Below are 21,781 nucleotides of genomic sequence, written 5' to 3'. Positions count from 1 at the left end.
GACAACAGCTTTGAACAGCAACTTGAAATCGCAATGCGTCAGTCTGTTGCATCTGCATTATCTGTGCCAAGAAACTTGCCATCACAGAATGATGACAAGAAACTGCATGCATCAGTAACAGCTGAAATGGCGGGGCTTCAGAGCAACGGCAAGCGCGGGCGTTGTTTAAAACAAGTGGATCAGTATCTGATGACTGTGCCGCCTACTTCAGTGGATGCAGAGTGTGCTTTCTCAGCGGCTGGCGTAATCTGCACGAAGGTGCGCTCTCACCTGGGCGACCGCACGCTGGACACATTGTGCTTTCTACGCTCTTATTACGCCACTAACTAGATACATGTACTTTTATGACAGCATGAACTGCTTGTAGTTAAGGTTAGTCTTTTATTGGTGTCAGCATATTGCAGTAGGTTTATTAAAAATAAGTGTCGGTTGTTCTAAAACCGTTCACATGTGAGATGCCCGTGCACTGTGTCATTCACGGGAACCCGGGATTCCCTAATTGTGATATTAATTATAAGTTTCAGTGTAGTTTATATTTGTTTCTTTCTATCATTTAATGAATCAGTGAATTAACCAATCAGCATATACAGTGCCCTTCATAATGTTTGGGACAAAGACACCATTTCCTTGCTTGACCCCTCTGCTCCACAGTTTGAAATTAAAAAAATGAAACAATTCTGACGCGATTAATGTTTGCATTGCAGACTTTCATTCAACTCTTTTAGGGCGGATGTTGACTTCTGTCCACAACGGGATTGATGGTGGTAATGAGCTGTAAACATCGAGAAAACACATTGTTACTTTATAGGTAGACCGTCTTTGCTAGGAGGAATGTTCAACTCATTGACTTGACGTCGAATCCCTGCATGGTTATGAGTAGCACAGAGTAAACAACATCTAGATCGGCATCGACATCCAGCGATAGAGCAAAGCGAATGTGCAAAGAAAAATACTCGGTGCACGATGTTTTGCGTACATTTCGTTATTTTGAATTTAACTCTGACTTGTCAGACATCGAATTTGGCGCAAGTGACCTGGAGATCGAGATCTCAAAAGAAAGTGAGGTGCCAGCATCAGCTGATTAGTCCCCAGCTGATCCGCTGCTGCCGCTGCCACTTCCATCGCAGGCAGAGATGGCTAACACGTGGTGACACAGCTCTGCACACAGCAACAGACATTTTCTGCTGGTTTATGTGAGAAACCAGTGCTTTGTATCCATCCATCCATCCATTATCCAGCCCGCTATTTCCTAACTTCAGGGTCACAGGGGTCTGCTGGAGCCAATCCCAGTCAGCACAGGGTGCAAGGCAGGAAACAAACCCTGGGCAGGGCGCCAGCCCACCACAGTAGTGCTTTGTGTGCTTTTCAGAAAACTGGGTTTTTTGGAAAAATATTCAGTCCTAGGAGTAAAAGAAAAAAAATCAGCCCTAAAAGAGTTAAGGGGATTGCATACATTTTGGTCATAATAAGGTTTCTGTATGTGAAACAGTGATGGGATCGTTACCAACCATTTCTTGCACTTAAAATTCTCCGGTACTTGTTTTCAGTTTCTTCAACAAATTTCTGAAAACACTAATCTCATTCTTAAAACCTCAAATGCAATACCTAAAACAGCAAAACAAAACGCCTCTCAACATGCTATACCAACTATTCAAAAGATCATGAAGCAGCCAAAGCACCTTGGGAAATGCAGCCAAGCGACTGAGATAACTGTATTCCTGGTTGGGGCGACCCGTGGTGGCTCCCTAATTTCCAGCCTTGATTCAAATTAATTTAAGATCCACTTAACTTATGAGTTTAAATCACAGCGGTTTGACTCTGTTTGTCTACCACTTCACCATCAAACAAGTGGTCAAAAGTAAACCTAGAAGAGTACCGATGTATTATCTCATTTTAATGAATATTCAGCCACAAGAGTGTGAGGGACATTTTCTACGCATTTCGTTATTTTATACTTCACTGTGTTTGTTGCCCCCACACCGCCCAGCACCCTCCCAGGCCCCAAAGTGCCCTTTGGTTTGGGTCACATTTTAAAATATTCCCCTTGCCCTGTCATCAGAGTCTCAGATGAATTTATTCATAAGCTTTGTGTGTCTGCACACTCTGAGCCAGTTTGTTTTATCGATTTGTTTTAAGATTATTCACTTTGGCCCTGTCTCAGAATAAGATTAATTTCATGCTTTCTGTACTATTGATCTGTTCACTTGTAGTTTGAGAGCACCTGGATAGCATACTGGCTTATATGACAGCACAAAGTAACAGGATTAAGAAAACTGAAGAATTGAAATAATGAAAAGAAGGAGAAGGGAAGAATGCCAAAGAAGGGAGCCCTGAGACAGCAACACAGAGCCAAATACTGAGGCAGTCTCTAACCGCCTGCTGAACGTGAACACATCGGAAAGTTCTCCTCAGTGGTCTTATTTCAGGGTATCAAACACACAGACATAAATTGCTCAGGAGTGTTCTGGTATATGTCAGTTACTCCAGTGCACTTGTCGCCAATTTCACATTTAATTGTAACCTCCTTGTGGAGACCACTGTCATGGAAGCATTGTCATATAGCAACACAAAATGACTAGATAGATAGATAGATAAGAGAGGCACTATATGATAGATAGATAGATAAGAGAGGCACTATATGTTAGATAGATAGATAGATAGATAGATAGATAGATAGATAGATAGATAGATAGATAGATAGATAGATAGATAGATAGATAGATAGATAGATAGATAGATAGATAGATAGCGTAGTCAGCAGGATTACATAGATAGATAGATAGATAGACAGACAGACAGGCAGACATGAGAGGTGCTACATATGATACAGATATACTGTGTGATGTACAGATAGAAGTGAATGACTGTATAAAAGACCGATAGATATGAGAGATATCTCTCTATTATAATAAAGAAGTCTTAGGAGATGAGACTTTTTATGCGACGAGACGTGCTCTTTCTCAGAGAGACACTTTCACTTCCCGTGAGATGAGACTTTGTGCCAAGAGATTTAACCAGACCCAGGGCCGAAAATGAAAGACAAAGAATAGATGACAAAGTAGAACGTCGTACAAAATTTAAAAACGTTGGCGCCATACACATGCAGAGCAGGTTAGAGATAACGGAAGTACAAAAATTCAGAAGTATCCAAAAAATGATAGTAAAGATCACATTAGCGCAAACAAACGGAAATTATTACTTGGTGAAATAACGGAACAGCGAAAAGAGATCAAATATATTGTTCAGATTTAAACTTTAAGTCGGAGACTTGTAGATCGTCTAATTTGTGTTCCCATCAGGGAAAAGTAGTGCTTCTTACCAATGAAGAGGCGTATCCACGAGAACTAAAAGATTTGTTGTTTGGTGAAAGTGAACTCTCGCGAGAGAAAATTTCAAGCCCCACAAGAAATTTGGAGAAGTCCTGCCCACTTCTAAAACATTTACAACCACGCACACGGTTCAATCATCTCTCATTTGTGTGAATGCTACTCTCAGACACAGTTCGTGTAGAGAGAAAGAAACGATATTCACTCACGGGCAGTAATACGTTGTGTTGTCATGATGTAATTCCAAACACGGAATCAAAATTCAATGCGATATTGACGAAAAGGTAAAAGCGAAAAGAGATTGAATATATGGACATGGGTGATATAACAGAAGTATGTAGATATTGTTTGGCTTTAAACTTTAAGTCGGAGACTTGTAGGTCATCTAATTCGTGTTGGCATCAGGGAAAAGTAGCGTTACATCCCAATGAAGAGGTGTATCCACGAGAATTAAAAGGTGTGTTGTTTGCAAGCAGCACACAAAGTTGCTGGCGTGTAGTGCAGGCAGCGGGGTTGGCAAGCAAAGCAAGCAGGGGGCGATGCTCCCTAGTTATATAATAGAGAGAAGGGCTTTGAAATGCACTATACAATAGATAGGTGTAAATGATACAGATATTTATAAAAGGCTCTATTTGATAGATAGATAGATAGATAGATAGATAGATAGATAGATAGATACATAGATAGATAGATAGATAGATAGATAGATAGATAGATAGCACTATAAGATAGATAAGATAGATAGATAGATAGATAGATAGATAGATAGATAGATAGATAGATAGATAGATAGATAGATAGATAGATAGATATGAAAGGCACTATAAGATAGATAGATAGATAGATAGATCATTTTAAAGCCACTTTAGGCTAAACAGATTTATTAAAAGATATGAAATACCCAAAATATTACATTATATATACATTTATGTACATTATATATTATGTACTACTATAACTGATAGTTGGATAGATAGTGAAAGGACACTATGGATAGATATTGGAGAGATCCAAAAGGTGCTGTAAAGTGGATTGATAGAAAGGACACCTTGAATGAGAGACGGATGGATAAGATGTATACTTTACATATACTGAATACGTACTCAGGTATGATAAACAGTCTAATAAATATGCACAGATGTGTATGAGTGCCAGGCCTTCTCCTGCTGCCAGTATAAATACCTTTCTTGTTTTTGGAGATCATTTTCAGTCGTGCTCTGTATCATCATAGCACCCCCTGACTGTATATCTGCATGTTCGTTCAGTTTATTTCTGTATAGCACTCTTCACTGGCTATGACCTTAGTATCCACACATGTTTATAGCTCTAATATAATAGTGCAGGGAGATTCACTCGAAAGAGGCCCTGAATATTCTGTAATAAGTCTTGCTGGGACGAAGCAATCTAAACGAAAAAACGTGCAATGTGCTCCTCAGTATATAGAGCTTCGAACAAGCGGGGATGCCCTTGCGTCGGAGCAATGAGGTGGGCACCAGACAGCGGTCACGATGTTTAACCCCCGTTTGCCACTTCTGGGTGCGTACCACCCACCCGGACCCCTTCACTCAGTCACTCCACTTCTCATCAGGATGGCGGTGTACCGTATTGAGCAGCTCGTCTTCATGGTGCAAACCTACTGGCTCACCAATTCGTTTAAGCGATGTCAGAATCAACTGGATGATTCTGAGTTAACGGAAGGTTACTTCCAGTAAGATGGAGCAACATGTTACACATCGGCAAGAAGCATGGCAGAAATGGAGTCCTTCTTCGGCAAAGATGGTCATTTCAAAGGGGCTTTGGCCACCACGGTCTCCGGATCTGACACCACCAGACTTCTTCCTTTGGGGTTTGCTGAAACAAGCCTCACACTGTGGAAGATTTGAAGGAAAACATCCAACGTGAAATTCCTGCTATTCCCCCAACTAGGACGCTTGTGGATACGTTCAGGAACATGGAGTGCCACGTCGAAATGTGTCTGGCAGGAAACGAAAACCACTTCCAGCATTGCATGTAATGCAATTGATGACACTTATGTCAAGGTATAGAGCGTATTTCTTTGGTTCAGATTGCTTCATCCCAACGAGAGTTACAACAGAATATTTGGGGACTCTTTCAAGTGAATCTCCCTGTACTTTATTAAAGAATGCATCATTAACATGCATATATATACAAATTATGATAAGAAGAACAGTAAAACTAAATCATTGTCAGTTACTGACATTAAGAAGTCATGTCAACATAAACACGTTTGTAATGGAGTTCTCACCAGTTGATAAAGGAAGAGAGGAAGATAAAATCTGCACATCAGCAACATTTTTGGAGAAAAGAAATCTCTGGGGGGGTCCACAGTGAAAAACAGACAAAGTGACAGTCGGAGTCTGGCCAAGTCACAGTTCTGCTGACCTCAGCCAACTGACCGTCCACCAATCTTTGGCATTCTCCACTACTTAAGGATGTGCAGGACGTTCTAACTAGAAGCAGGTTGCATTGTGGTATCGTCGAAGGCTCCCAGTATCTTTGGTGTTACTTCTCACACGGCTTTGGGCTCCTGTAGTCCAAGGCTCAGTTTAATTTGTCCTTGGAAATGCAGGGTCTCCAGCATTGATAAGTTCAGTTTGAGCCGGAGCTTTTAAAGATTTATGTGTAAGAAGAATGAATTCAGCTCAAAACTTCAACTGAAAGCCAGAAAAATAGCATTATATAGTAATGGCATTAAAAAATATTCAAGACTTTAAAAATTAAAGTTGCTGTTTGTGTAAAATTGAAGTCTTTTCCTTGTTTAATTATTAATTTTTTTGGTTGGTGAGGCTGATAGGTTCATAGGGTCTTTATTGTTGCACATACAGAACAAACAATGAAATACTGGCAAATATTACTTTTGGATAATAAAAAAAAAAAAAATCATTTTAATATTTATTTTCTCATTATTTTTCAGGACGGTCAATCCCGAACAGTACGGCAATTCCAGTTTACAGACTGGCCAGAACAAGGCGTGCCAAAATCAGGAGAAGGCTTCATCGACTTCATAGGCCAGGTGCATAAAACCAAGGAACAGTTTGGACAGGACGGGCCGATCTCTGTCCACTGCAGGTACAGCTCATCGGAGTTCAAATGTGCAGAATAACCCAAATCTCTCAATAACTGTAAGACGTTGTACAGCAGACACCTTCCCGTTGTGCTAAAGGTAGCAGAGGGGAACTGAATTTCCTGTGTGAGATTTACAGTCATAAATGTAGAAAGGTTTGTATGTTAGCCGTAGCTTTCAGTTCTTAACTCCCTTTTTTGTTTTCTATTGTTACTTCACCTTTTATGTGGTGTTTCACACTTAATTGCATCCTAATGATGACAATTAACAATGAACTGGCCTTTTGGGCCCCTTAGAGCTGTAATAATAATTCTTTGCATTTATAAAGCGCTTTTCTCACTACTCAAAGCGCTCAGCAATTGCAGGTTAAGGGTCTTGCTCAAGGGCCCAACAGAGCAGAGTCCCTATTGGCATTTACGGGATTCGAACCGGCAACCTTCTGATGGCCAATGCAGATCCCTCGCCTCAGTAGCCTCATTAGCATTATGTTTGCCCTTAAAAAACAAGTTAAAAACATTGAAAAATATTATTATTACATGTAATAGTAACATGTAGATACCAAAACATCAACGGCACATCATTACTCCCCTTCTCAGGCTATACAGGGATGCCATTTCCATATGCCATTAGCCTGTGAAGCGTCATATGCATAAATATGGGCCACCCTATACAATATTAAATGTGTTCAAACGGTAGTAGAAATTCCGCCATACAAAAACGGATTAAAACCGATCCACAGACCATACCATAAACTGTGTACCTCCACAAGCATCCGAGAGGTCGGAAACCTAAGCCCGACCTTGCCATCTTTTTTTTTTACAAGTCACCCCCAACTCATCCGTATTTGACGTCAGGATTCTCGGTGACCATGTCAACTCATCTCCTCCTTCAATCCATAACGACATGCCTGACAGCTTCATATCTCAGGAATCCAAAAGTTGCTTTTTGTTTGAATATTTTCAGCTTTGCCAGGCAAGTTCTCCGCAGTAAGTCACACTTGGTGACCACATAATGTGTCCCTCAGATTTTCTGTGCCACTGAATTATCTGTTAAAAGGTTATCTTAACATAGAAGTTCAGCCTCTATATTAATTGCACGGTTGTTTGAGCAGGATGAAAATTCATTTATTCCTCGATATGCCTGTCGGATTTACACGATGGATGTTTAAATCCGCAGATCAGGAAAGAAGAGAAGCAAAAGTTTGCAGAAGCTGCTGCTAGCTGATCCTTGGTTGCAGGCATTTTGTACACTGGACTCCCGCACCCTCCACCCTCTTACCCCCTGCCAGCCAGTCTGGATGTATATTTAGAATTTGAAATTTTTTTTCAATCCTCAAGCTATCACTTGGAATGCAAATGGAGGGAACAAGTCTCTGGAGCAAATGCCTGAAATCCTCTAATGGGCACCCTGCTAGCCCACAGCACGGTCAGCATAGCGAAGCCACAGGAGTTTGGCTAATTAAGCAGAACCCTTGAATCTGAAGATTGGATAAAACTCGAAAAGTACTTGACAGGAAGATCCCTTTATCTGGTGAACTCGCCATGACCCTCACCCCGTTAACTCCATTTCACTCCGCTCTAGTTAAGTGCCCATGAGGATTATTGCTGAGTGAGAAGTGACCAGTAGATAAGAGGAAAAGAAGAAATTGTGAGGGTCCAATAAATACCTGAGATAAAACCAGGAACAAGGTGCAAAATAAAAACGTCAGTCAGAAATCGTCAAAAACTGTTAGGATTGGATTCCTTTTTGTAATTACATATTATCTTTTTTCTGCATCAATTCTCAATACACTCATTTTGGGGTCCTCTGAGTCTGATTCTGGCAACCGTTTGTGGCGATTCTCCTTCATTTTTAAGGTTAATAGCTTTTTGGTTTGTTTCACCCGCCATTTTGGTTTTTACACTCGCTTGGAGTTCCTGTCGTTAGAGCAAATGCTTTCATTGTTAGGGAGGTGTGCTCTGCCATGGGTTTAATTGTCCCATCGGGAAATCACTTCCTCATCCAAGCTGAAAATTCAAACCCACCTTTTACATCTCGCCTGAAGAAGGGGCCTGCATATTGTAATCTTTTTAGTTAGCCGATATAAGTAACGGCTAACACGGTACAACACCCTAGTACTACAAACCCCCTTTTAAAAAGTTTTTCAATTCTAATGTGTTCTGGTTCTGACTTTTTGATCGTGATTTTTGTCTCTCGTTTTGGCCTTGACGCTCCTGTTTTTGTATCTTCAGGTTTTGACCCCTTTTGTGTTAACTCGTCTGTTCTCCCAGTCATATCTCAAGTCTTGTCAGTTCACTGATATAACAAAACCAAAGAAACAGACCTACCATATATACTCATGTATAAGGTGGGTCTTGAAACCTGAAAAATCGATCATAAAATCAGACCCCAACTTATGCGCCCGTTCAAAAATACGACACTTCATTTTTTTTTTTTAAATCTTCTTGCCTCCTCCAATCTCGCATCAGTTTCTCAGACAAATCAAATTTTGTTGCAGCATCACAGTTTCCTATTTCTTTCGCCATTTCAACGACATTTAATTTAAAACCAGCTTCATATTTACTTCTGATAGAACGCTCCATCGTAGATAAGGGATGCTCTTACGATGAAGGTGCATGAGGGTGTGAGATACAAAAAACTCAAAACAATGCAAACGTCGCTTTGGAATAGTTTGGGTATTACCGTGTGGTCATATGGACACAATACATAGAATTAAAAAGGCTGTGTGCTCTGTGGTTACTCTCTCAGATGGGGTTACTCACCTCAGAATCGTTTGAGTATTACCATCTGGTCACATATTCACAATACATAAAAAAAGGCTGTGTACTCCGTGGTTACTGGGCATTAGCATATCGCAACATCTTGGACCAATAGTGCAAGTTTTCCACATTCGACTTATAAAACCGACATTATAAAATACCAGAAATTATACGGTAATATCCAGCCCCAACTTATAAGCAGGAGAACTTAAATGTAATCTATATACATCAGACTTCCAATATGACTCAGAGTCCTGCCACGTGCAAATGTTCGCTGATGACACTGCTATGGTGGGCTGCATCAGGAGTGGGCAGGAGGAGGAGTACAGAAAGTTAATCAAAGACTTTGGTGCGACTCAAACCACTTACACCTTAACACCAGCAAGACCAAGGAGCTGGTGGTGGATTTTAGGAGGCCCAGGCCCCTCATGGACCCTGTGATCATCAGAGGTGACTGTGCAGAGGGTGCAGACCTTTAAATACCTGGGAGTGCAGCTGGATGACAAATTGGACTGGACTGCCAATACTGATGCTCTATGTAAGAAAGGTCAGAGCAGACTATACTTTCTGAGAAGGTTGGCATTCCTCAACATCTGCAGTAAGATGCTGCAGATGTTCTACCAGACGGTTGTGGCGAGTGCCCTCTTCTACGCGGTGGTGTGCTGGGGTGGCAGCATAAAGATGAAAGACGCCTCACGCCTGGACAAACTTGTTAAGAAGTCAGGCTGTATTGTAGGAGTAAAGCTGGACAGTTTATCATCTGTGGCAGAGCGACAGGCATTAAGCAAACTCCTGTCAATCATGGAGAATCCACTGCATCCACTGAACAGGATCATCTCCAGACAGAGGAGTAGCTTCAGTGACAGACTTTTGTCACCGTCCTGCTCCACTGACAGACTGAGGAGATCGTTCCTCCCCCACACTATGCGACTCTTCAATTCCACCTGGGGGAGTAAATGCGAACATTAATTTTATTTTAATTCTTTTCATTTTTATTACTATTTAATTTAATATTGTTTCTTTGTATCAGTATACTGCTGCTGGATTATGTGAATTTCCCCTTGGGATTAATAAAGTATCTATCTATCTATCTATCTATCTATCTATCTATCTATCTATCTATCTATATAGCGCCTTTCATATCTATCTATCTATCTATCTATCTATCTATCTATCTATCTATTATATAGTGCCTTTCATATCTATCTATCTATCTATCTATCTACTTGAATTAGAAACTAGCTATCATTAAAGAGGACAAAAGTATTTTTGTATCCACAGAGGTATGTGAGTGCAGCCCTAGGTATAGAGAACTTCCTGTGATTACTACTTTATATAAATGTGGGAAAACAGATAGTAATACAATTTATTACACAAAGTAAATGACAGATTCAGTTTCTGTATTTATCTGAACCCCAGATAATGTACAAATTCAGTCTATGCCAATTTACAGTCGACCGAGTTGAAAAAGACAGAATAGCAATACGGTAAGGTAATAATGCCTAGAAGTTGACAAAACCAGTCGCAATAGTAAATCTTTTATTATTTCACAGACCCTTTAAGGTTCATTTTGATTGGCTCTTCCTCAGTTGGTTACCTCTTTTGGCCTGCACCACTGTTTTGTCTTGGTAGAGTAATATTTTACTCTACTTTCCCCTTTTGTATTATTAATTTGTAGCCTTTGTCAGAATGCCTCAGATATCACAGACTTACCACTGCTTCTGAGGTATTGTACTTTATAACTTCTCCCCACCTTTCCTCCTACATCTATAACCTCAGGCAATTAGGTGTAGTAAAAGACAAGCAGGAGTTAAGTTACGATTTAAACAATGCATTATTATTATATATTCATAAATAATAACAATAGACAAAGTACATTTGAATATTGGCAACCATACAATCTGATAAATGGTAGTTTCAGGCGGCACACAGACTTGTTAGTTACTTCAAATGTCTCTAGTTAAGGCCTCATTTTTAGTCAGCTTCCTTCAGAACAGTCCACATGCCTGTCTCAATATGGCTGCCGAGCTGTGCTCTTCATTGTGTTGTCCTTTTCAATTCATGGTGTGTGATGGTCATCAGTTTGGTAAGAGAGAGAGATGCTCCTTCATCAGATGTTAGTAAGAGAGAGAGCGCGGTTAACCAAGCAAATTTTAGAAGATGTTCTGTCCGACCCCTACAGCCAATAGGGCGTTGTGGTACTTAAAGGCTTCGGATACAAGCCAATTCCATGCAGCCATACTTCAGGCCAATGGGGAAATAGAATATCTTAACACCTGCCGTCCCCCAAAACCATTTGCTGAGGTAAAGCTTGGCAGTTAGGCAGCCTGACTTTGTAGAGAGACTCTAGCAGAGAAACATTTGTTTCAAGCACTTCCCCAACTCTGTCGTAAAATTCACTTTCCTGACTTAGTTTTGCCGAAATTACAAATAAAGACATACAAAATATTTATCAACTTATATGCAAAATCTCACATCACAACAACCACCTTCCTTACATCAGTGTTTTTCAACCATTGTGGTCCTGCCTCCAAGTTTTACCTTTTGTAATTCATTAACGACCTAGTAAGAGCAATGGCAAACTGCCCCAATGGTGAAATTCATGCTTAACTGGAGTCCCCCTTGGTGAAACAAAATCACTTAGAAATGGGGAAACATATCACACAGCAATGCCAATTGCTTAATCGACTAACTCATGAACCCCATACCCAGTGGCAACAACCCCGGTGGCGACCCAGTGGTTGAGAAACAATGGCTTAGACATCCCACCACCACTCACTAATGAACCAACAAAGACAACCCACGACCCACCACCAGTGTTTGAGAAAGACTGCCTTACACAGACCCAACGAGTGGATGCCAAGAATTAAATATCAGTTTGTGTTATTTCATACCGCTTTTTAAAATATTTCTGTAGAGTGCACTGTGGATGGAACAATTGGAAGAAGGTATCAGGAGTATTGTGTGATTGAAGAATTAAGGTGAAGGTTAAAGGTGAGGTTTTTGAGACAATGGTATGACCAGCAATGATGTATGGAGCTGACATATGGACAGTAAAGGAGATCAGGGCATGGCAGAATTGAGAAAGTGGAGTTACAAAATGGGATAGAATAAGAAATGAGACAATCAGAGGGTACGACAAAAGTGGGAGAGACATCTAAGAAAGTACAGGACAGTTGAAGTGGAATGGACATGCGATGAGGTGAGACAATAAAGATGTGGGCAAAAGGGTGATGGGAATGGAACGACAGGGGAAGAGAAAGGAAGGCAGGCCAAAGCAGAGGTGGATGGGTAAAAAAAATAGATCTGAAGGTAAAGGACTTGACTGGCGAGGAGGTGCAGGGCCAAGCTGAATGGAGAAGGTTGACCAAGCACATTGACCCCACATAGAAGTGGGTAAAGAAGAAGAGGAAGGAGATTACGTTTTACTGTGACTCGTCATGCCATCTTTTGTGTTCGTGTTATTGTCATGTGAGAACGGGATGTGTGGTGTCATGACACATGATGTCATCGTCATCACGACTATTTAAGGCGTTGGTGCAGAGTCACCAGTATCCAAATATAGGCATAATACTCTTCAAGAAAAGACCTCATTTCTAGCTAGTAATTTTGTAGAACGAATTCAATGGTAGTCTATGTTTTGTTTTTGTTTATTTTAACTTCAATTTTTAGATTGCGTATTACCATTTGTTTTTATTCTCAGACATTTCTTTGGTTTTGCCCCTTCTTTGTGCGTCGTCTCCTTGTCGCATTTATCATTCTCTTTCTGCTGGTCAGTTCAGGCCTACAGTTCACAACAAAGTGGATGATCATATTAATGAAGCTCCATGTCCCTCACTTCATGTTCTTTGTTCCTCATGTTGCAGTGCGGGAGTCGGCAGGACCGGCGTGTTCATAACACTTAGCATTGTCCTGGAGCGGATGCGGTACGAGGGTGTGGTGGACATTTTCCAGACAGTCAAGATGCTGAGGACACAGCGGCCAGCCATGGTGCAAACAGAGGTGAGTCAACTGCATTTCTTTAACGTTCGGACTGATTTAACATGTGGAGATGTGGTGAGAACTGAAAGAAAAGTAAGCTTATTTAAACTTTTGGGACCTGGTCCTTTTACCTGGCATAGATGTTTCTCTTTGGTGTATGGAGTTGCCCTTCTCTTTGCCCTTCGCCATATTAGTGCCTGCATTACCTTTTACCATCCTGACATCAGCATCCCTCTTCATAACTGCTTGACCTTTTGTCGTATGTGCCAAGGGACAAATCAGCTGAGCATTACTTAGGAAAAGTTGGGGAACCAGCGGGTCCATCCCGTTTAATGCCAAAGTTCAAAAAAGGAAACACAAAGGCGCACAAACTAGCCGTCTTTGTGACCGGTTCACCCATCTCAGCAAGAGCTCTGTCCGAATGACCATTGGGTTCTTCCTCACCTCCCTGATCAAGGTTCTTCTTGTCCAGTTACTCCGATTGGCCAGACAGCCAACTCCAAGAAGTTTCTGGTAGTTCCAAACCTCTTCCATTTCACAATTAGGGAGGACACTGTGCTCCTGGGAACAGTCAAAGCCTTTTTTTTGTAACAAATGGTATGATCCCGTTTCCCCTGATCTTTGCCTCACTCAATTTGATCATGGAGGTCTGCAGAGAATTCCTTGGTCTTCATGGCTTGGTTTTTGCGCGAATTGTGGGACCTTGTATTCACAGGTCCACGTGTGCCTTTCTAAATGACGTCCAGTCATCTCATTTTGCCACAGGTGGACTCCAGTCAACTTCTAGAAACATCTCAAGGGGAATTAAAGCAAACAGCAGACACCTGAGCACAGGCTGGAGTGCCAACGCTAAGGGTCCGAATGCTGCTAGGAATGAGAGATCTCAGTTTGTGATTTTTGATCAATTTTTAATCCTTTCTAAAAAAACATGTCTTTGCATTGTCATTATAGGTCAGTGGTCTCAAACTCCATTCCTGGAGGGCCGCAGTGGCTGCAGGTTTTCATTCTAACCCTAATCTTAATTGGCGACTAGATTTTGCTTCTAATTATCTCTTTTTCCTTTAATTTTAATTGACTTGTTTTTTTAAGATTTGTTTCTCTGATGGTTCCTCTGAATTTCTTCTTTTCTTTCCTTAAATGGCACCCAAACAGAAATGAAATGTCAAGTGAGTGAGCCAACAGAAGTCCAACTCAGTCAGGGCCTCAAACTCCAACCAGTTGCTCAATGAGGCGCGGAGTCTTGTTAATTAAACGCATTCTTTAATTCCACGGCTTGTTGCTCCTGTCATTGTGTGATAGCAGACGTTTCCAAAATTGTTGATCTTCTCTTTTCTAAGAGCTCTGATAAAATGTATTGTGGACCTGAGCAGATCAGCATCCCTGAGGCCTTCATCTTTCTTTATGCTCCGATATTGTATGATGGTCACAGTTTGCTGGTCCTGTTTTAGTTCATTTTGTATCTCATTATTGTTTGGCTGCTAATTAAGGATAAAGAAACAATTAAAAGGTCTGAGTCTTCAATAGCAAGTCAAATAAAATAAATTCAAAAGAAGTTAATTAGCAGCAAAAACAGGTCACTAATTAAGAAAAGGGTTAGAATGAAAACCTGCAGCCACGGTGGTCCTCCAGGACCGGAGTTTGAGACCACTGTTATAGGTTATGGAGTGTAGGCTGATGGACAAAAGTGTCAAATTTCTCCATTTAAAATGAAACCTACAAGACAATAGATTTTTCAAATAGTGAAGGGGTCTCAGTACTTTGTGAATCCACTAATAAAGAGAAGTTGGACCTAAACCAGGGGTGGGCAGTGTCGGTCCTGGAGAGCCGCAGTGGCTGCAGGTTTTTGTTCCAACCCAGTTTCTTAATGAGAAGTCAATTATTGCTGATGAAGCACTCACTGCTCGAGTGACATTTTGATACTTCATTGTAGTGGTCTCGCTTGTTTAGGTTCCCCACCCTTAATTGCTTATTTCAATCTTAAACAGCTGCATTCAGCATTTTAATGGCTCCTGATTATCAAGAAGATACAAATGACAAAGCAGCCAGCAGTTCTCCATCTAACTTGTTTCCATTTTCATCTCCTTGTGTTCATCATGCACTGTTTGATTTAATTAAACACTTAATAGAAAAATGTGACGGACTGAAAATGACCCCTTTTTAGGTTTCAAATGATTTGAATGATATCCTTGGAAAGAAAAAAAAATCTATGATACAAGAGCCTTACATTGCGCAGACTAACAAGCCATAAAATTAAATGAGGTCTAATACTGGCAAGGATTGGTTTCTAATTAAGCATTTGAGTTGGGATGAAAACCTGTAGCCACTGTGGCCCTCCAGGACTTGACATTGCCCACCCCTGCTCTTAACTAAGACGAGCTGTCATCACAAAGCACACACTTCCATGGTATAGAGCAGGAGTGTTGAACTCCGGTCCTGGAGGGCCGCATGGCTGCAAGTTTTCATTGTAACCATCTTCTGTATCAGTGACCAGTTTTGGCTGCTAATTATCTTCTTCTGCCTTAGTTTTAATTAACTTGACTCAGGCCCCTTAGTTGTCTTCTTCTTTCAGCTGCTCCCATTAGGGGCCACCACAGCGGATCATCTTCTCCCATATCTTCCTGTCCTCGTCATTTTGCTCTGTCAGCCCCATCACTTGCATGGCCTCTCTCACCACTTCCATAAACCTTCTCTTAGGCCTTCCTCTTCTCGTCTTCTTCTCGTGCTCTGTCCTTCTCCCAATATACCCCTCATCTCTCCTCTGCACACGTCCAAACCAACGCAATCTCGCCTCTCTGACTTTGTCTCCGAACCATCCGACCCTCAAATTTCTTCATTTCTAATCCTATCCATCCTCGTCACACCCAGTGCAAATGTCTTTTTCCTTAATGAGCAGCCAAAGAGTAATGAGGCAAAGCAAAACGAGCCACCACCTGACCAGCTCTCCTGTGCCCATCACACAATATCTGAAAATAAAGAAAGGTGAAGGTCTCACTAAGGTTGATCTGCTCAGGTCACCAAAACAAAAAAAAAATCAACAGTTTTGGAAATGTCTGCTGTGGCAGAATGAGAGCAGAAACAGGCCACGGAATTAAATAATGGGTTTAATTAACAGAAAGAATCAACTTCTCATTAAGAGATTGGCTGGGGTTTGAAATCCCAGCTTAGCTGGTCACCTGTCGTCTCATTTCACGTCTTATTTCTGTTTGGCTGTCATTTAATGAAGAAACAAATCAATTCAGAGGACTGAATCCTTAAAAACAGGGCTACTAAAATGAAGGGAAAAGGAGTTCATTAGCAGTGAAAACTGATCACTGATTAGGGAAAGGGTGAGAATGAAAACCTGCAGCCACTGCGGCCCACCAGGACCGGAGTTGGAAACCCCTGGTTTAGAGCAATGAGCATTGTCAAACGTAAGGTGGGGTACGCCTGTATGAACTTCGCTCAAGGAGGTGCAGATCAGGTAACAACACCAGGCTTGGGGTCCATCCCCTGTGCTCCCGTTAGATCTGTTCCCGTAAAAGCCATATTTATACCTGCGTCTTGGACAATATTTATTGTTGATTGAGTCTTAGGTGGATGGAGTCTCCGTCGTTCCTCAGTCTCTCTTCATGTCTCTGTGGAGAAAGGTGATTGAGGGGCTACTGGACGCTCATCCCTTAGCGGTGCGACTCCAAGTTGACCCAAATGCCTTGCACTGACTGGCTGTCCCTTGCAGGGTGGTTGCTGGTGCCCACGTCGTGTAAGGTAGAAGGACGCCGGCTGGACTTGCATGAGCCCCCTCGTCCCCTTCTTTTTGTGCAATTCTCACTCAGTTTCTTCTTCTTCTTCTTCTCCTCTCCTTTCCTCAGGATGAATATCAGTTCTGCTATCAAGCTGGCCTGGAGTATTTGGGGAGCTTTGATCACTATGCAACGTAAAAAGCCATCTTTCCACAGTTTTTACTGCCCCACCTCAGTCTCTGCTGAGCCATGGAAAAAGATTGAAAAAAAAAAGAAGGAAAAAGTGAAATTAAAAAAAAAAATGGAAAAGCATGAACAGGAAAACTTTTATATGAAAGAAGGATAACATGTTGCTAATGGGAGGGGAGCAGAGGAGAGGAGAAATTCCACCAACCCACCACCCCTCGTCTCCCCTCTGGGAAAATGACGGCTGCAGTCACTGGGGTGAACAGCTTCAATCTTAGAACTGCTTACTTTTACCTCAAGTGTTCAGACCTGGAGGACAATATACATATTTTGTGGACATCAATTCAAAAATGGAAGTGAATAAACAATTAAAAAAAAAAAAAACTACAGACAAATAAACAGCAGATTGAGGATTTTTAAGAAGGAACGGAGGAAACAAAAAGTCAAAAGATTTGTGGCAAAGAAAAAGAAGCAAAGTATGATGGAGAGAACGGACGGGGGGGGGTCTTGTTGATTCTTTTTATTTGTGGGGTTTCTTTTTTTTTTCTTTTTTCGTTTTTTATGTTATTTTTGACAACAGCGATTGGATATTACAGCTTTCGGGGGGGATGGGGACTATTTGCAGTGCCCAGCGTCCTGAGGAGACCACCTAAAGAGACATCAGCCTGTCAGAACTCACGCTAAAAGAGCAGAAATGCAGAGGTCAGGTCCTTAGGATCTCCTTAGTCTTTGCGAGTCACGTCTGCAGAACCTTCTAGAGCACTTTAACCGGGCCCGTTTGTGTACAGCAGCTGCCCCCGGGAACACCTCGCCAGCCTAGAAGAGCAACGTCAGGGCGGCCATACTTAGAGCAGGCAGGTCGGCTTAGCCTCATTCGTCTCCTTCCCTCAGTATTTGTGCTAAAGGAGGGATTTTGCATTTTTCGCAAAGCTATGTTTTGAGCTGAAGGCTTCTTGTGCGGTGGCCACCTTCAAGTAAAACGTCAAAGGTTAATGAGAATTATCATTTAAATAAATAAAACAACAGACAAATTGTACCCTCTTGAGTCTAATGATACACCATCTCTACTCTGCCAAAATAGCAGCTGTCCTCCATCTCAAGCACTTCTCTTCCTACCCAAGGGCCCCATCCTGACTATCACCACAAAGAGCAGAGGTGGCCACCCACCAGTGCACATTACAACCCACCCTGCCAGCAGCCTGCAACAACCCCACCCTGCCACCCCAACCCCACCTACACCCGCCAACACACAACCAAAATCCCAGACCCACAAGAACATGCAGGTGGTCTCCAAGTAGTGGTCAGCTTCCAAAAGCCTTACTGCCACCCAGAACAGCATTACATTCACCTCTTGGTTCATGTTTGGTAGGATTCGCGTTTTGAATTAGCTGTTAACTGACAATAACGTCCTGATTTATGGCATTCTAAAGAGGGGAAGGAGTCGAGGGATTTGCTCTTACGATTATCTTCAAAGTCATTCTGTTTTTACACTGTATAGCTGGTATGTTTAACAGCTATAGATATATAGATAAATGTACTATAATACCAGTGTGTGTATATATATATAGTATTATAGAAAGATAGATATAGGTATATAGATTAAGATATACATATGAGTGTATGTACTGTATGTGTGTGTATATATATATATATATAGAAAGAGAGCAAGAGAGATATGTATATTGATATATACAGTATGTGTGTATGTGTATATATATATATATATTATGTGTACAAACATGTCTATGTGTGTGTATATATATATATACAATATATATATATATATATATAGTACAAACACTACATATGCCCTTATTTATGCAGTATACTGTATACATATAAACATGATGTGTATATCTGTGTGTACATATACTGTATATTCACAAACCTCTTTATATGTATACATACATATATTCATTCACACCCTACTTATATGTTTATATATTTGGGCATATTTCGTACACATATACATACATTCATGCACACTATAAACATGCAGTAACATATACAGGATGAGCATGTACCTATGTGTGTACATATCTTTATAATATTTATATAAATGTGCCCGCACACATGTGGTGTTGATGTATGAATATATAAACAGCAATATGTGTATATCCATCCATCCATTGATCTTCCTTACCTGCTTACCCAGTGCAGAATCAGGATTAGGGGGCAGGTGGAGCCGATGTCAGAATTATTTGGCCGATTTATTTATTTATTTATATTTATATACGGGGGGTCCTCGGGTTACGACACAGTTCTGTTCCTACAACATCGATGTAACCCAAATTTTGGTGTTAAGTCAAAACACACCCTAACCTAAGTCACTTATCTATCCTAACACATTTGCAAAATCATAATCTAGAACATTAAAACACAACTAAGCCACAGAAAAAGGAAATATATTGTACTGTACACTGTACTGTAGTAACAGAAAACATGAGTGTAACAGAAAAGTCCTTACCTTTAGTCCTTCTCACATCTCAATCTTTTAAAGTTTTTATGGGAGTGAGCGTTGTAAACTCAAAACATTGTATGTCAAGACGTTGTAACCCGAGGACCCCCTGTATGTGTATATATATATATATATATATATATATATATATATATATTTATATATATTTAATATATATATATATTTATATATATATATTTATATATTTAATATATATATATGCACACATATACAGTATAATTAGACATCTATTTGTATCTATTCATACAGTATATACATTATACTGTTTATATATGTCATGGTGTTTATATGCATATCAATGCCATATGTGAGGGTATATACAATACATAGGTAAATAAATGCATATACATATATATAATATATACACACACGCACATTTACAAGCATACATTTATATATATATATATATACATACATACACATACATTTCATTAGAAGATGTATACAGCTGTGGCCGTACACATGTGGTGTTTGTGTATCCATATTTGAATTCCAAAATAAGTGTGTGTGCGCATATACATGTATATTTTAGCATCTCTTTACAAATATATGCATATAACTATACTACTTGTATGTATTTTATATATAGATATATATACGCACACATCTGTGTGTCCATATTTTGTGTGTGTGTGTGTGTGTGTGTGTGCTGGACAGACCAGACCGGTAGTGATGCCAGTGATGTTAAAGCCAGTCGAGGCGTGTTTAGTACACAGCAGCAACCCTTAAAGTGGTAGGGAATTTTCCTCAGCAGAGCCCTTAGATTGTCCCTCACACACACACACACACACACACACACACACACACACACACACGCACACACACAGTCTACATACTATATGTATACACACGTTTCGGTGTGTCTGTCTGTCTATCTAGCTGTCTATCCAACTGGTACATACAGTGTATTATTCCTAACGAGAGGTCCACATGAACGACTCTGTTTGCAGTGGTCTGAAGGTAGAATCTGCTCATTTTCCACGACGGATCTCAAACAGAAGATGCCGGCGACATTTCTTTTTTTTTTTATTTTGTTTTTTGTTATTTTTGTATCGTAACCTTGACATTTTGCGAGCGTTTCTCTGGAAACAGTATACGGGATGAGGTTTGCGTTTCACCGCCGCCCTTAACCCGTTTAAATCTGAGCTGTGCTGACAGCGTTTGCTTTTTTTTTTCATTAAGTAGATTATGAAATTGTCTACTACATTACAAATAATTAGATAATAACCAACAATTGATCTCTGTACTTGATTAATTCTGCAGTATATGGTGAGAACAGTACCTGTTATTTTTTTTCTGTACATTTACATTTTTTATTGTATTAACAAAGATTAATCCTAAACTCAATGTAACAAAGAACTCATCCAGAATAATTTTGAGTAACCTTGTAAAAAAAAAAAAAGAAAACAATAATGAAAAAAAAAAAAGTAAAAGCTAGTTTATTTTTTGCCGTTTATTAAAAAATCTGTAGAAATTCCAAAGGTGTGTGTACAGGACTCCCCTGACGCCTGTCACCCTGTGTTTGTGAAGTTCTTACTGTGCCGGGCGCCCTCGTCGTCCTCGTCTCCTTTCCGCTGCTGTCTGAACAGCGTGGCCGACCTCGGATGTGCGGCCTTGGAGAGGCTTCAGCTGTCACTGAGCTCGGCTGGCAGACTTTGTGTGTTTCGTAGTTGCCAGTTATGGCTGCTGGTGGCACAAACTTCTTTCTTGTTCTTTTTTTTTTTCTTTTGTGTTTTGCTCGTTATGATTCAGGACCCTTCATTGTTTCTTTTGCTCTTCCATCGCTGCATTTGGAGTTTTTAATTACTTCTTATTTTCGTGATAGTTGGCAGCTCACCAGTGAACCTGGAGCTCTTCGACTCTGTCGGTGTTCCTTTGCAGCAATCACACATTTGGAAATCAAAGTTATGCTGATTTGTTAGAAATAATCTACAAAATGAAAAATGTCTGATGCTGAAGAGTGAGACTTCTGGCCTGCCATGCTGTAGCACAACAGCTTTCATTAACGGTAAGGATTGGCTTTCAATGACCAAATTAGTTGGAGAGAATCCCACCACTGCCACCCACCTGGTCCCCAAGGGTACACTCATCATCTGAAGCAAAATTTGAAAACAAGGACAGAAGTCCAAGCTGTGGCAGGTCTGTGAAGTTCATCCATTTGTGATCCACTAATTTTTGGTGGTCCCCCCCCCAGAGGTTTCATGTTTAAAACACCACACATTTGGCTTGAAGCCTCGGGTGCGACC

The 21,781-nt window shown here is 40.7% G+C and overlaps 1 protein-coding gene across 1 annotated transcript in view; it reads left to right on the top strand.

Moving 5' to 3' along the window:
* The window catches only part of ptprsa (protein tyrosine phosphatase receptor type Sa), a 536,941-nt gene extending 519,472 nt beyond the window's left edge, over positions 1–17,469 (top strand). Inside the window, 3 exon segments of the mRNA XM_039767107.1 lie at positions 6,262–6,416; positions 13,037–13,172; positions 17,000–17,469. Of these exon segments, the coding sequence (XP_039623041.1) occupies positions 6,262–6,416; positions 13,037–13,172; positions 17,000–17,068 (360 nt within the window). The 3' untranslated portion in view covers positions 17,069–17,469.
* Positions 17,470–21,781: the final 4,312 nt, after the last annotated feature.

Source organism: Polypterus senegalus, chromosome 10, assembly GCF_016835505.1.
Source record: "Polypterus senegalus isolate Bchr_013 chromosome 10, ASM1683550v1, whole genome shotgun sequence".
NCBI lineage: Eukaryota > Metazoa > Chordata > Cladistia > Polypteriformes > Polypteridae > Polypterus > Polypterus senegalus.
The sequence above is the reverse complement of the archived record's forward strand: the minus strand, read 5'-3'. Positions and strand labels throughout refer to the sequence as shown.